The 14,395-nt window shown below is 49.7% G+C and overlaps 1 protein-coding gene across 1 annotated transcript in view; it reads left to right on the top strand.

The window, feature by feature from the left end:
- Positions 1–2,128: 2,128 nt before the first annotated feature.
- Positions 2,129–14,395, top strand: part of Itgad (integrin subunit alpha D) — a 28,566-nt gene continuing 16,299 nt past the window's right edge. The window contains exons 1-9 of the mRNA XM_059266128.1: positions 2,129–2,165; positions 4,012–4,117; positions 6,181–6,284; positions 6,415–6,485; positions 6,619–6,733; positions 10,808–10,938; positions 12,180–12,325; positions 13,914–14,067; positions 14,165–14,315. Of these exons, the coding sequence (XP_059122111.1) occupies positions 2,129–2,165; positions 4,012–4,117; positions 6,181–6,284; positions 6,415–6,485; positions 6,619–6,733; positions 10,808–10,938; positions 12,180–12,325; positions 13,914–14,067; positions 14,165–14,315 (1,015 nt within the window). The remainder of the gene's footprint in view (positions 2,166–4,011; positions 4,118–6,180; positions 6,285–6,414; positions 6,486–6,618; positions 6,734–10,807; positions 10,939–12,179; positions 12,326–13,913; positions 14,068–14,164; positions 14,316–14,395) is intronic.

Here is a 14,395-nt window from a genome sequence, read left to right as displayed (position 1 = left end):
GTTCCATCCATTTGTCTGCAAATTTCATGATGTCAATGTTTTGTTTTGTTTTTTGTTTTTGTTTTTGTTTTTGTTTTTGTTTTTTTTACAGCTGAGCAGTACTCCATTGTGATTTACCACATTTTCTTTATTCATTCTTTGGTTGAGGGACATCTAGGTTGTTTCCAGGTTCTGGCTATTATGAATAATGCTGCTATGAACATAGTTGAACATGTGTCCTTGTGGTATGATTGAGCATCCTTTGGGTATATGCCCAAGAGTAGTATCGCTGGGTCTTGAGGCAGATTGATTCCCAAGACAGCTGACCTGAGCTCATGGGAGCTCACAGACTCTAGACTGACAGCTAGAGAGACTACACGGGGCCAGCCTAGGCCCTCTGCATGTGGGTGACTGTTGTGTAGCTTGGTCTGTTTGTGACCCCTCACAGTGGGACCAGGATCTGTTCCTGGTGCATGAGCTGGCTTTTTTGAGTCCATTCCCTGTGGTGGGAGGCCTCACTCAGCCTTGCTACAGGGTGGGGGAAAGGAGCTTAGTCCTGCCTCACTTGACATGTTGACTCCCTTGGGAGGTCTTGGTGGGAGGGTTAGAAAGGTAGTCGGGGGGAGGGAACGGGAAGAGAGCAGGGAGGGGAAACTGTGGTCGGTATGTAAAATAAATAAAAATTTTAATTTAAAAAAAAAAGAAAGATGAAACGCTCCTCCTCATGTCTCCAGAGGTGACTGCTTTCTGATTTCCAGTTCCAGAGGTTAGTTTTTCTGCTCTTCATCTTCGAACAAAAGGAATCCTACGTTAGTGGAGTGTCTGGCTCCTTCCATTTCAGAGAAAATTGGGTCCACCCACCTGACCCTTATACAGCTGCAGGCTCTTCTTATTCTTGTGCCCATCAACTTACATTCTCATTATCTTTCTTCCTTGCTGTTCACTTATTTATTTACTTTTTTTTTTTTTTTGAATCAGACTCTTGTATGGTCCAGGTTGGCCCAGGTTCTGCTGTGTAAGCAGATTAAGCTCTAGTTTCTCACCCCAGCGTCTCAAGTGCTGGGATTACAGGCTGGGCCACCACACCCAGCAAGGGATGCTGTGCGATTCTTTAACCAACACCTAGACTCAGGGTAGACTCCCTCCAACCCTTGCCCCGTGACTCTCCGAGATCTCCCAGTTCCCACTCACATGCTGCATAGCCTCTCTGGCTGGCTGTCCAGCTTCTTCGCTTTCTACTCTTACGCAGACTTAGAGAGCCCCAAGGCCCCGAGACCTATAACCCCCTTAGTACTGTTGTGCCCATGTCATAAGACCCCCCCCCCCACAGCAAGACAACCACAGAGCCGATATCCAATGCAAAACACACAGGGGTTTATTGATAACAAGCAAGCCCGGGCTTGGTCCGTGTCCAACACTTGACACAGCGGGTGGAGGAGGACGGCCCTGAGCTCTCAGGGTGAGGGGTTTTTAAAGGGAAAAACTGCAAGCAGGTGCATCATATGATTGGGTGAGGGTGTGTAACCTTTGAGTTTACTGGTTGGGGGTTACAGTTATCAATTTTGGACAGGCCTGGACAAGTCCCAGGCTTTGTCCTTGAACTGCCATGGAGACTGGCTGGCCTTGCACATTCACACTGACCCTTGCATGTAGCTCTAAGGTTGGTGAGGGGTCCCAGACAGTAAACAACTGGCTGAACCTTGAACAGTCAGAGTACGCGCAGAAAGGGAGCTACTGCAAGGACTATGTCTTTTGTTCATGGCCCTCCCAGAAACTGCTTGCTCAAGTCTCAGGAAACTGAATTTGAGGCCTGATCTCTGAGAGAAGACTGGCAGCCTGTTATGGCGTCTGCTTGGTCCTTTCAGTACCAACTCTCACTTTCTTCTGACTAACCACACTGGAAGAAGGAAGTCACCAGGAGAAGGAAGCCAGCTTCTAACAGGCGACAGGCAGGAAAGCAGTAGACCTTTCTTCGTGGGGTGACTTCTGCCTCTGCCCTACATATCTCATCTATTAGCCAAAGCCCTTTCCCCCACTGAGGCTCTGTTCCCACCCCCTGAGGTCCTGAGTCATTATTTTAACTACCCCCAAGGAGGTTTAGCACCCTCAGAGCTTTATAGCTCTCTGCTTTCCAGTTAACTGCTCAGTGATGGCTTGTGGAGTCGTGATCCTCCTGTGCAGCTGGGGTAAGGCTTGGTATGGGGAGAAGGTCTGTGGGTCGTCTCTGCCTGGCAGGCTAACTGGGGACTGTAGATCATCTCCAATGGCTCTTAGGAAGAAGCAAGGGCAGGACAGGGGTTGGAATCAAAGGGAGGAGGGGTAGATGACTTTGTAGGTGACTTTGTAGGAAGCTATGCCTGTATGCAGAGCGAACGGCTTTTCTAAAGAGTCACATTTTCCAAGGCTTCCCATTTTTAGAGGCCCATATACAGAGGTGTAGAGGGGAGGCAACAGAAGCCACCAGGTAGGAGAAAAGGTTGGATTCCACCTCTCTAGGCCTGGGTGTTCTCCAAGTCTTGACTTCAGGTAGGCAGGTCCCACCACTATCAAGAGAATAGTCCACAATTTGAGGTCTGTGGTGGGACCTCATTCGTGTATCAGATTCACACAAAAGCCTGGATTTGCAGATTTGCAGCCTCTCTTTAGAGATGGCAGGTCTGGGTACCGAGCCTGCTCATGGCTGCCCTGTTAGAAAGAGCTCTGTGGATTCTCCATTCCCTGGTGCCTGCCAACTACACCATTTCACTTTCTGCTGCCCCTGTGTTGTCCATGAGGGTTTGAGCCTCCTAAGAAGCGGAACCATTTAAGGCAGAAATGTAAGTGTGTGAAGCTCCTGAGCATGTGGCCATAGAGTTCCAGCTCTCTGAATATCTGAGCCCCAAGTTCAAATGTCTCTCTGGCACGGACTCAGACAAATAACCATTTTGGAGTGTCCTTGCTCCTGATGTTGTGGCGCAGAATCCAGAGAGACAGCTGGGGATTCTAGTGGAGTGGGGAAGAAAGATGATTGCTTAGGGATATGAGGGGGCAGAAAGGCTTTTAAAAGGTAGAGACCCCCTGGCTTAGTCATCAACAAGGGGTGTGTGACCTGATAAGGACTGGGAGAACATGCTGGGATCTTGTGTGCACTAGCTAATGGCGGTACTGTGAGGGAGCTGGGGATACAGCTTAGCAAGTCCGAGGCCCTAAACTCAGACTCCAGTACTAAAACCGGGAGTGAGGTATTCCGCGGCTAACACAGCAGACGGCCTAATTCCAGATCCCGATGTCCTTTGGTGGCCTGGAGGGGACATTCCCCTGAACCGCTGCCATTTGCATCGGGCTTGTTCTTTGTTTTGTTCCTTTCTTACATTTTTGGTTGTGAGCCTGGTCTTTAATGGCTGAGACATCTGCACGTTGCCCTGGCTGGCCTGCATGGAATTTGCAGTATCTTCATGCCTCTGCCTCCCAAGGGCTGAGATTGGAGGCATGCACCACCACAGCTGTTAGGTTTGGCTATTTGTTTATTTTTTTTTTTAAGTGTTACATCTTTATTTTGTGTGCGTATATGTGCTTGGGGGTACAGAGGTATGGGTGTGGGTACAGGGGTGTGGGTGCAGGGGTGTGGGTGTGGGTACAGGGGTGTGGGTACAGGGGTGTGGGTGTGGGTACAGGGGTATGGGTGTGGGTGCAGGGGTGTGGGTGTGAGAGTACCATGGCGTGCAGGTGAGGGTCAGAGGACAACTTATAGGAGTTAGTTTGCTCCTTCCGCCATGGGAATCCCAGGGATCAGATTCAGGTCATCAGGCGTGGTGGCAGGCCAGCTGAGCCACCTCACTGGCCTGGGTTTGGTTATTTCTGAGGGAGAGGGGAAGGATGAGGAACACCCAGATGACTAGCCTGGAACCACAGTGGGAACACAGCGGGAGGAGGGGCTTGGCTCTCCTGCGACACTTAAAACTGCAGCAGGATGGAGTACCAAGAGACCGGGAGGCCCTTGGGCGTTTGACATCTTCGAGGACTTCCAACCCTCCCACCCCCTGTATTCCTTAGTCCTGGCTTCCTGTGATGGGTCCAACCTGGATGTGGAGAAGCCCATCGTGTTCAGAGAGAATGCAGCCGGCTTTGGGCAGACTGTGGTCCAGTTTGGTGGATCTCGGTAAGAAGACCCTGCCTGCTCGCCTATGCCCACCCCTTTCAGGTCCTGCAGGCAGGTAGCTGCTGGTGGCACACGGGAGAAATGTGCCTTGGGTGGGAGCGAAGTCCTCTCCTGTCTCTTCTGAGGCCCCTGACACCATTTGGGCCCAGGAAGGACGGCAAAACTGGAGGTAAGGCCTGGCTTTGCCCAGGAGCCTCTGAACCTCCCTCCATCTGGGGCTTCTCCGGGTGTGGCCAGGGTAAGTGCCCCAAACCTACACTCACTACACTTGCAGTCTACTGTTCTGCTCTGAGGCCCCTGGACTGCTAATGGTTTAACCTTTGCTTTTGTGTCTTGGAAGGAAGGGAGGATGGAAGCAGAGAGCATGCTGGCGGTTGGAGGTCTTGGCCCACAAACCAACTTAGCTCTTAGCATTTCTCTGCAGATACTGCATTTCTGCCCAGTGGCCACTGTGCCGTCCTCCCATGGCAGGAGCTGGGCACGGTCAAGGTTGATAAAATTACCCCAAAAGCTTGAGGGATTGAGGGGATGCTTAGAAACTACCAAGAGACTAGGAGACAGGGGAAAATCTCGCCCCAACCCCAAAAGGCCCCACATTTTTTATTTTGCATCGATAGCCACAAATGATACACCTGCTCCCCTGCCCCGTCCCCTGCACTCCTAGTCTCTTGTCCCAGAAACGAGGACCAAAGGGTTTCAAGTCACATGCCACATGGGTATAAATCCAAGCGTGGGAGGCCCAGGGAGGAAGGGAGCGAACCCAGGAGGGAATTCCAGACTGCTCCACAGGGGAGGTGGTAGTGAGCCTGAGAACACCAGGTTTCACAGGCCAACAGGGAGCCGCAGAGGCCCCTGGATTGTGTATAGCCACCCCTTCACCCAGCCGGCAAGCTGGGGAGATGGGAAAGCATCAGCTGCAGACTCTAGGTTCCAAGGTCTTGGGTTTTTGTTTTGTTTTGTTTTTAAATGTATGTAATGCATAGACTGGTGCACGAATCTAAAGGGTCCAAATCACTGATGTGTTTACACACATATATGCCAGGGTAGCTGTTGTTCAGATCAGCTCATAGTCCATGCCATCCTACCCCTGATGGGCACCAACACCCAATAAATCGGAAGGTAGCCATCGTCCCCACATCTCTCACCAGAAATTTGTTTTTACGTTCCATTAGTAATTTCCTGATTGCTACAAAGCTACAGTTTGTCCTGAAAAAAAATTTTAATAATGGAGACACTAAAAAGTTTGAATTTCTTTAGAAAAAAATGAGTTTGACAAAGCAAAATCAAGTTTGTTCTTCATTATTGCCACCAAGTCCCAAACCCTGTAGCCAGCCATTAGGTTTTCCTCAGGGCCCCTTGAATCACGCATGACACACAGAATTGTAACTTTCTGTAAAGCAACCTCTTGAGGAAAGAACCTTTAGAAGCCCATTGGATTAAGACCGGCTTGGTTGATGAAAAGGTATCAATATTTGTTTGCTTTTCTTGTCTGAGTGGGGAGACAGTTGGTAGTGATAAAATGTTTCCAATTAAAAAATATCCCCTTGAGGTATTTTTCAAGAAAACTATTTACATTTCTGCTATGAGGTTTAGATACAGATCTGATATAACCATGTTAAATTGTCCAATTTAAACTGCTTACATTATATTGAAAATTTCCAGTTAACTATAATCACCTTCGTTTGGAAAGCTTATGGTCTCAAAAAGTTGTTCCATTGAACTCAAGGTGACTATTTCTCAGGTGGCTCAGAATGGCAGATTCATAATGTGTTTCCATGACTGGGAAATGTCATTTTTGGTGCAATTTTTTTTTTTTTTGGTAAAAAAAAATCCGAAGTATTTATTCACGCAGCTATACACATGCATGCACATGAAAAACAAGCCAGTGAGCATCCCTTACACACATGTGGACAAAACACAGGACTGACTTCTAAACTTCTACTTTCTCATGTAGGAAATGCCCCAAACTTCCCCACAGCCTTACTTCCTCGTGGCAAGATAGTTCCTTGTACCCAGGGTGCTCCTGGTCCTTCTCTGACTGTGTGTTGTGGTTGTTCTTCTAGACTCGTGGTGGGAGCCCCCCTGGAGCTGGTGGCAGTCAACCAAACAGGACAACTGTATGACTGTGCACCTGCCACTGGCATGTGCCAACCCATCTTACTGCCCAGTGAGTGACTGGACCCAGGGACGAGCACTCCCAGCTCTCCCAATGTGTTCCTTCGGTGGACCCCAGCTAAGACTAACCCCCTCAATGAAGTTGTGTGGTTGAGTGTGACTATGTGTGTCTGCCTTCTCAGTTCCCCTAGAGGTTGTGAACGTGTCCCTGGGCCTGTCCCTGGTGGCTGCCACCAATCACTCCCAGTTGCTGGTGAGTTCTCTGGGTCCCCAGAGGGTCATGAGAGGCATACCAGGGACTGGAGGAGGCTGAGGGTAGAGATGGGAGACTGGGTGGAAGAGTATGCCTGGGAAGTACTGCTCATGGAGGCGGTCTCTGTCTTCAGGCCTGTGGTCCAACTGCACAGAGAGCTTGTGCGAAGAACATGTATGCAAAAGGTTTCTGCCTCGTTCTAGGCTCCAGCTTGCAATTCATCCAAGCGGTCCCCGATACCCTGCCAGGTGGGTTTGTTGGAGACAAGGCTTCTGGGGAGCACAGCTTGCATTGTGTGGTCAGAGAATGAGGCCTTCTTCTCTGTCCCCTTCTGGGGGGCACTGTGTGGCTTATCAGGAGCCTTGGCAAGCCAAAGAGGTGGGTGGGAGCACACTTTGGCCTGGCGACAAGGACAGCAACCCTCAGTTGGTTATGATTGGATCAGAGGAGAGCCTGGGTGCTGGCCAAGCAGGGTGTGGAAATCTCACAGTTGCTACAGGTATCTAGACACTCCTCGGTTTTCCTTTGATGGCTAACCCGTGTCTTAAGGAAGAGAAACCCATGAGGGAGACGGTGTGGATGGCTCATGACTAAGCTGCCTGGACTCTTCAAACTCTCTTTCTAAGGGGACAAATGACGGAGCTGCAGAAGATGTGATGTACAGTTGTGTGAGCATCAATGTTGTCCACGGAGGATGGGACCTGGGTGCTGTCTCATTGAGAGTCAGTCTGCGTAATGGCGATATATCTAGGTTTATCTAGGTTTAAGTATTCTCATGTATTTAGGTAATAACACCTTTCTCTGGACTTTAGCTCCCTCACTGGTAAAATGGGATTAGTATTCATGTAGGTTTAAGATGAAAGGATTTAAGGTATACGAAGTGTTTAGATCCCTGCCTGGCACATAACATGTGATAACCCTTATTAGTAACATTCTGTCAAACGACTGTGTATTTGCATTAAGGGGACGGCATGGATAAATGCCTCATCTGTAGCCCAAGAGTGGCAGCCAGGAGTCACACAGGATGCTGAGAGCAAGGCTTTAGACTGGAGAGGCCACAACCCATTAACAGTGAACATTTAGTCCATGTTCAAACAGCAGTAATAACAACCCCAGACTAAACTGCGAGATCAGAATCTCTTTGGGGAGCAGAAAGAACAGAGAAGCAGTTTCTAGGACTTTGGGAGTTGGGGAGACCATGTCCAGCCCGAGGAGGTCAATGTCTCCTCACAGGTGTTCTGGGAAGTCTCAAGGTTGGACGCCTGAAGGTAAAGAACATAGGTGCATAAACTAGGAACGAGAGAGCCGGTTTGGCAGAGGTGAAGAGAACTGTCTGCCATGTAGGACCGGCGCTCTATAAGGCCTCTGGGTTGTGGGCAGGATTATTTCTATTTAGCTGGCGAAAAAAAACCGTGATCAGAGAGGCCCCACTGATAAAAAGAGGCCACAGCTCAGCCAACCTTTGTCCGCTTGGTTTATTGCTTGCTGTGAGATACTCAGCTCTATTCAGGAACTTGCTGTTGGAAGCCTGGTGGATACACTATAAAGGGAAAGAAACAGGAGACAGTTGACAGAACTTGACATAGACCTACCTGGCCTGATAAAAAACGAGGATGGTTGTTTTGTTACAAGGCTGAAAACACAGACAAAAGTCCAGGGTGGCGACTACTCCGGTGTGTGCAGGGTCATGAGGATGGCCGTCGTGCCTACTGCGTTAAGTTATTGCAACAATAAAATTGATTAATAAGTACATAGATGATGAATACAGGGTCTGTCTGCCACTCTGTGACGGTTGGCTGGGGTCACTGTCATCACTTGTGGCAGACATATCTAGGTCTGCAGACAGGATTCCTGAGGCTTCTGTGTGGAAGGCTGGACTGTGGTCACTGCAGAAGTAAGGGGAAGTGGTGATCCTCTACTTCTCCCCAGCACCTCTCCGACCACCAGATGAGTTTCACACGAGCAGCCGGCCCAGAATAGCTCCAACCATCTTTATTTATACTTCAAAAACAAGCATGTTTTCCCACGCTAACACACATGTTTTTCCCTAGCAAAAACAAATAGGTCAAACACTTTTTTTTCCAAACTTTTACATCAAAACATCTCTTAAAACAAAAACAATGCTTATCATTTTGCTAGTTTGGCCAAATATCGAGCCAGGTACATCCTGTCTTGACAAAGCTAAAAGGTGATACACATAGGCACACATTCTCAAGAACAAGAATATCATTCAAAACTTAACAAAGCATATTTACAGAAATAGGGGTGATCTGCCTCCGGTCCTGTCAGCACTGAATCAGAACAGCTCCCAGTGTCTGGAGTGACAGCTGACGTCCCCAGACAAGAAACCTGAGAAGCATCAGTCCCCAAAGAATTTTAGGGGAAAATATTTAAGAAAAAAAAATGGGGTTTCCAGGAATGATCACATCTGTCCCACGCATGACTGGCAAAGTGGCACCACTAAAAACCGCCAAGAGAACCATCAGTATTATGAGAGAGAAGAGAGCGTGCAGGCCGTGCTATCCCCCCAGTATTCTGTGCTGTACTGAAGTCCACTGGACCTTGCTTACTGAGACTGACCGCCTGGGACTTGCCTCATCTGGGACCCATTGAACAAGCACTCATATACTGGTCTTAAAACAGACCTCACAGTTCCCAACAGGCACCCTGAAGTCCTGGTGGGTGGAGCAGATGAAGTGGGGGAGGAGAGTGGAGAGAGGAAAAAGTCTTTCTACTTTAATGGTGTGTGGGAGGAAAGGCTCTAATACCTCCGTGCGACACCTCAGGGCTGTGCTGGTCAGCTCGCTCACCACCCTGTGGCTAACACAGGGTGTAGGTGCTGGTGGAGGGAACAACAGGCAGGGTCCTGCACAGAGCCCACGACTCCAGTGTGAATATGGGGACAATCTTAAAGTCCCTGTTTATTTATGCGCATGCGGTATGTTTTCCTCTTACAGTGTGGCCTCCAGGAGGCCAGCGATAAGCATCTTTTTGAAAGTTAGGGCTGTGCAGCCAGATTTCCCCAGGAACAGATTCTGAGGCTCGAGAATGTTCTTGAGAGCATTGCTGGTGAGCAAGAGGAAGGTGATCTGGGCAGAAGGCGGGTGCTGGTTAACCAGCCCTTCCCTTCCTATGGAAACAGCCTCTCCAGGGAAGAGTGAGGCTCCTGTGGCTGCGGAAGTGACCAAATGTCACCGTGAGAGAGCAGAAACTTCCAAGATTCCCCAGGAACCCTCCCTAGGGCTGTGAAAACGTAGAAAATTGCTGGGGAGGGACACTGAGTTCCTGGGAAGAGGAGCATTGACTCGATTGAGCTGCCTCCAAGTTGTGCAGAGAGCTCCAGGATGGCAGTTTTTATGTGCCGTCAGTCACCTCTGTTGGGGATACAGTGGCCTTTGAGTCACCCCTCACCATACTCCTGCTAGTAACCCTGAGTTGGACTTTGATGCAGTTGTTACTTTGGTCTGTTTGGGGCTCACTTTCTGGGGTGATTCTGTGTGTTACCAGGAAGTCTGTCACACAACAGCAAGGTAAACGGCGAGGCGGTTCTTTATAGATGCTTCCCTGACCCGGGAGCTTGGGCACTAGTTGGCCCCATCTGTAGGTGTAACCTTAGGTAACACACCTTCGGTCCAGAGGGATTCTCGAGACGCTGAGAGCTATTGCCGGCCAGCTCCGTGTAGCTAATAGTGAGTGCCTTCCCACTGCAAGGGGGTGGACCTGGGGGGCACACCCATTGTTCACCGCAGGTGTGTCCTGCTAGCCTAGAGAATCCCTGGCACATGTGATAACGGTGACGAGCATCCTCACACAGGGCCATGCCCTGTATGAATTTAAATGTGTTTGTTGTTGCCATAATCTGATGTGGTAGGCACTACTGTTATCCCCATCTTAGAGATAGGGAAGCCGACGTGCAAAGATATTAAACAACTTGCCTAAATTCGTCAGCTTGGAAGTGGCAGATCTGGGCTTCAAGGACAGGCTCTTTGGTGCCAGAATGTAACCTGGAACCACCTTGCTAAATTACCTCCTGTGCTTTATAATGCCCGAGGGTATGTGTTTAAGGAGGAGTTGACTGAATTACCACAGAGTCTGCTTGGTCCCTGGCCTTTACTTCTCACTCCCCACTTTCCCGGCCTCTTTGGAGGTGAGTGAGGACAGTACTAGGGCTTCTGCTGCCTGTCAGAAGAAGAGGCAAGGGCCCACCCTGCCTGGGAAACCCAAGACTGCACTCCTGGCTCTGTTGAGTAAGACAGAATTCTAGGCCCCAGGAGATGGTTGCGGCCCATGCAGGCATCTGATTCCTCTCCCCCTCACTGCAGAGTGTCCAGCACAAGACATGGACATTGCTTTCCTGATTGATGGCTCTGGCAGCATCGATCAAAGTGATTTTAGCCAGATGAAGGCCTTTGTCAAAGCTTTGATGGGCCAGTTCGCAAGCACCAGCACCTCGGTGAGTACCGGATATGGTGGCCTGTGGAAGGGCGACACAGATGTAGGAGGGCAGCCTCACACAGCTGGTGGGAGAGAGAGTCCACTGGAAGAGCTCATGGCAGGGCTATGAGCCAAGGGCAAGGTACTAGTTCAGGGCTCATTTAAGTCCTAACCCGGAAGTTCTCCTATGGCATTTTATATATATCCACATGTTCCATGCTGTTGAAAAACACTGAAGGAGCAGAGGATGATAGTGCATGCTGGATATCCTAGCACCTGGGAGACTGAGGCAGCAGGGTCATGTGAACTCAGGTTCAGCTGGACCATAAAACATGACCCTTCCCAGACAAAAAAAACCCAACCAATCAAAAAAATAAACATACAACAACAGCAAAAGATTTTAAGACAATTTAGCTGTGAAACCTCACTGTTGGTAACTCAGGCAAGTGAGTGGTTTCTTTATTGTATTTTCTGTATAATCCACAATATCATTATCTTTTCTGTTTTTCTGGTTTTGTTTTTTTCAAGACAGGGTTTCTCTGTGTAGTGCTGGCTGTCCTGAAACTCACTCTGTAAGCCAGACTGGCCTCGAACTCACAGAGACTCGCCTGCCTCTGTCTCCTGAGTGCTGGGATTAAAGGTGTGCACCACCACTGGCTGGCCAATATCTTTATCTTAAGGTATATGGGAAATGAATTGTAAATCCAAAATTATTCCAAAAGAAAAGACTGATTGACAATAACAGCAGGACCACTGGAGAGATGGCTCAGTGGGTAAAAGCGCCTGCCCCACCAGCCTGAGGGAGGACCTGAGGTCTGTCCCTGGAACCTGCAGCGGAAGGAGAGAACCAACGCCTAAAGTTGTTCTCTGACTTCTTTTTTGTTTGTTTGTTTTTTGTTTTTTGGAGACAGGGTTTCTCTGTGTAGTTTTGGTGCCTGTCCTAGATCTCTCTCTGTAGCCCAGGCTGGCCTCAAACTCACAGAGATTCGCTTGGCTCTGCCTCCCGAGTGCTGGGATTAAGGGAGTGCACCACCACCGCCGCCGGGCATTGTTCTCTGACTTCTACATGCACATCGTGGCATGTGTATACCTGCACGCACGCGCGCGCGCGCACACACACACACACACACACACACACACACACACACACACACTACAGAGAAGGGGTGAGGGAAAAGGAGAAGGGAGGGGAAATGGGAGGGTGGAGGAGGGAAGGGACTGTGGAGAGTCCTGAACCTGGGGCTCCCTTGGCTTTTGCAGTTCTCGCTGATGCAGTACTCAAACATCCTAAAGACCCATTTCACCTTCACCAAATTCTGGAGCACCCCTAACCCCCAGAGCCTGGTGGATCCCATCGTCCAGCTGCAGGGCCTGACGTTCACAGCCACAGGCATCCAGGAAGTGGTGTGAGTCCCTCCAGCCTGCTGCTGCCGCCTCAGATGCAGTACTCACGCCACTGCTTAATGCCGAGTCAGCCTACTTCTCAGCTCTTCTCTGGAGGCCGTGGGAGGCTCTGGAGAACTGTTGGGGAGAGGACAGGTTGTAGGCAGAATGTGTCCCAGCACCTAGTTCCCATGTGCGAGACTAGAGTCCTCTGCAGCTACTTCCCCTTTGCCTGGTTCTAGGGACCTCAACAAGCCCTTTCTTCTAGACGTCTGGCCAGCACTAGAGCCAGGTGGTCACTACAAAACTCACTTAAGGTGGTGGGTCTGGCAGAGGGTGTGGCTCTCCCGTGAGGGAGTGAGGCTGAGTGCCTGGGATCCTTGGCTTCCTGCACACCCTTGGGTACTGTGCTGAAATGTGATAGGGTCATCCCAAACAGGAGATTCTCTGGCTAAATGCACTCACTCTACTTTGTGGTGACTCTCGAACCTTGAACACAAGGTGGAAAACCCAAAGGGTTCAAAGCCACGCAGTAGCACACATCCTGGAGTCCTTCCTTAGGCACTCAGTGCTTCCCCACTGGTAGGGCCTTGGAAGAGAAAGCACTTGAAGCAGAGTGACAGTGGTTCACAACCCCATAATCAGGCACCGTGTGTGCCAGTCACCAAATCTGGTGGCTTCAGCAACACATATTCTTTTTTTCCTAATCCAGGTGAGGATGGTGGGTCCAGCTGTTTCTGCAGATGTTCTTTCATACAGCCAGAACCCAGAGAGCTCCTTCATCTACCTGGTGCTCGTGAAGGGCTGGCTGGAGGGGATGGGCTCAGATGGGATGGTTGGGCTTGTATCTCTCTCCAGGGGCTGCTCCTGGTACCTCTAACGAACTAGCCAGACTTCTCTTACTGTGGCTGAAAAGGATAGCCACGAATCTAGATCTGGGTTGAGAGTCCTTGCCCGATAATGCAAAAATAAGGCACTGCATTGATCCGGATGAAAGCGAGTCACAGGGCAGACCAGGTTGTATGCGGGAGACCCATTTGGAGGCATCTTTAGAGCATGGTTACGGTACAATTACTATCCTTTTCCTTGGGGAGAATCAGAGGCTCGGAGAGGTTAGAGAGCACATACAAAGGATGGCTGATTCCAAAGGTGCCCCAACCCATACTGCCTCCTAGGGATGAAGTTCAGTGGCAGAGAGACGAATATCAGCAAACATCTAATATGAATACCTTTACTATTTTTTTGTTTCTAGTACAGCACTCTAAAAGGGAGCCCTTGGTTGTTTCCTCCCTTCTTCCCCCCCCCAAAAAGGGGGACAGGTGTTAGTGGAGTGGGTAAGAGGTAAGGGAATAGGTGTGAGAGTCAGGGTGAGGGTGTGTGTGTCCAAGATCTTACTGTGTAGCCCAGCCAGGCTGAAAACCATGCTCCTCCTGCCTCAGCCTCCAAAGGTTGAGATGGTGGTGGACCTGCATCACTATTGCCAACTCTGGATAATTTTATAGCATGCCCAGCACAGTCTTTCTAGTGTATCCAGATGAGCTTCGGCCTTTGTAAACTGTCTTTCCAGAGTCAATTAAATCTCGATAGTCATTTCCCTTTATTCTCTGACAGGAAAGAGCTATTTCATAGCAAGAATGGGGCCCGCAAAAATGCCAAGAAGATCCTAATTGTCATCACTGATGGGCAGAAATACAGAGACCCTCTGAAGTACAGTGACGTCATCCCCCAGGCAGAGAAAGCTAACATCACTCGCTATGCTATTGGGGTACAGTCTCTTTCCTCTTGCCCCCACATACCCAGCCCTCTCTACACCCAGTGAAGGTCCAGTAGACTTCTACCGCTCAGATGCCACTCTGCTGCAGGTGGGAGATGCCTTCCAGGAACCCACTGCCCTGCAGGAGCTGAACACCATTGGCTCAGCTCCCCCACAGGACCACGTTTTCAAAGTGGGCAACTTCATAGCCCTGGGTAGCATCCAGAAGCAGCTTCAGGAGAAAATCTTTGCCATTGAGGGTAAGTGGGAACAAGCTCCAGCCTTGGAGCTGAAGGGATGGCTACCAATTGCCCATGTTGTTTTGATGCTCATCCTTATT

The sequence above is a fragment of the Peromyscus eremicus genome, chromosome 1 (genome assembly GCF_949786415.1).
Source record: "Peromyscus eremicus chromosome 1, PerEre_H2_v1, whole genome shotgun sequence".
Taxonomy (NCBI): Eukaryota; Metazoa; Chordata; class Mammalia; order Rodentia; family Cricetidae; genus Peromyscus; species Peromyscus eremicus.
The sequence above is the reverse complement of the archived record's forward strand: the minus strand, read 5'-3'. Positions and strand labels throughout refer to the sequence as shown.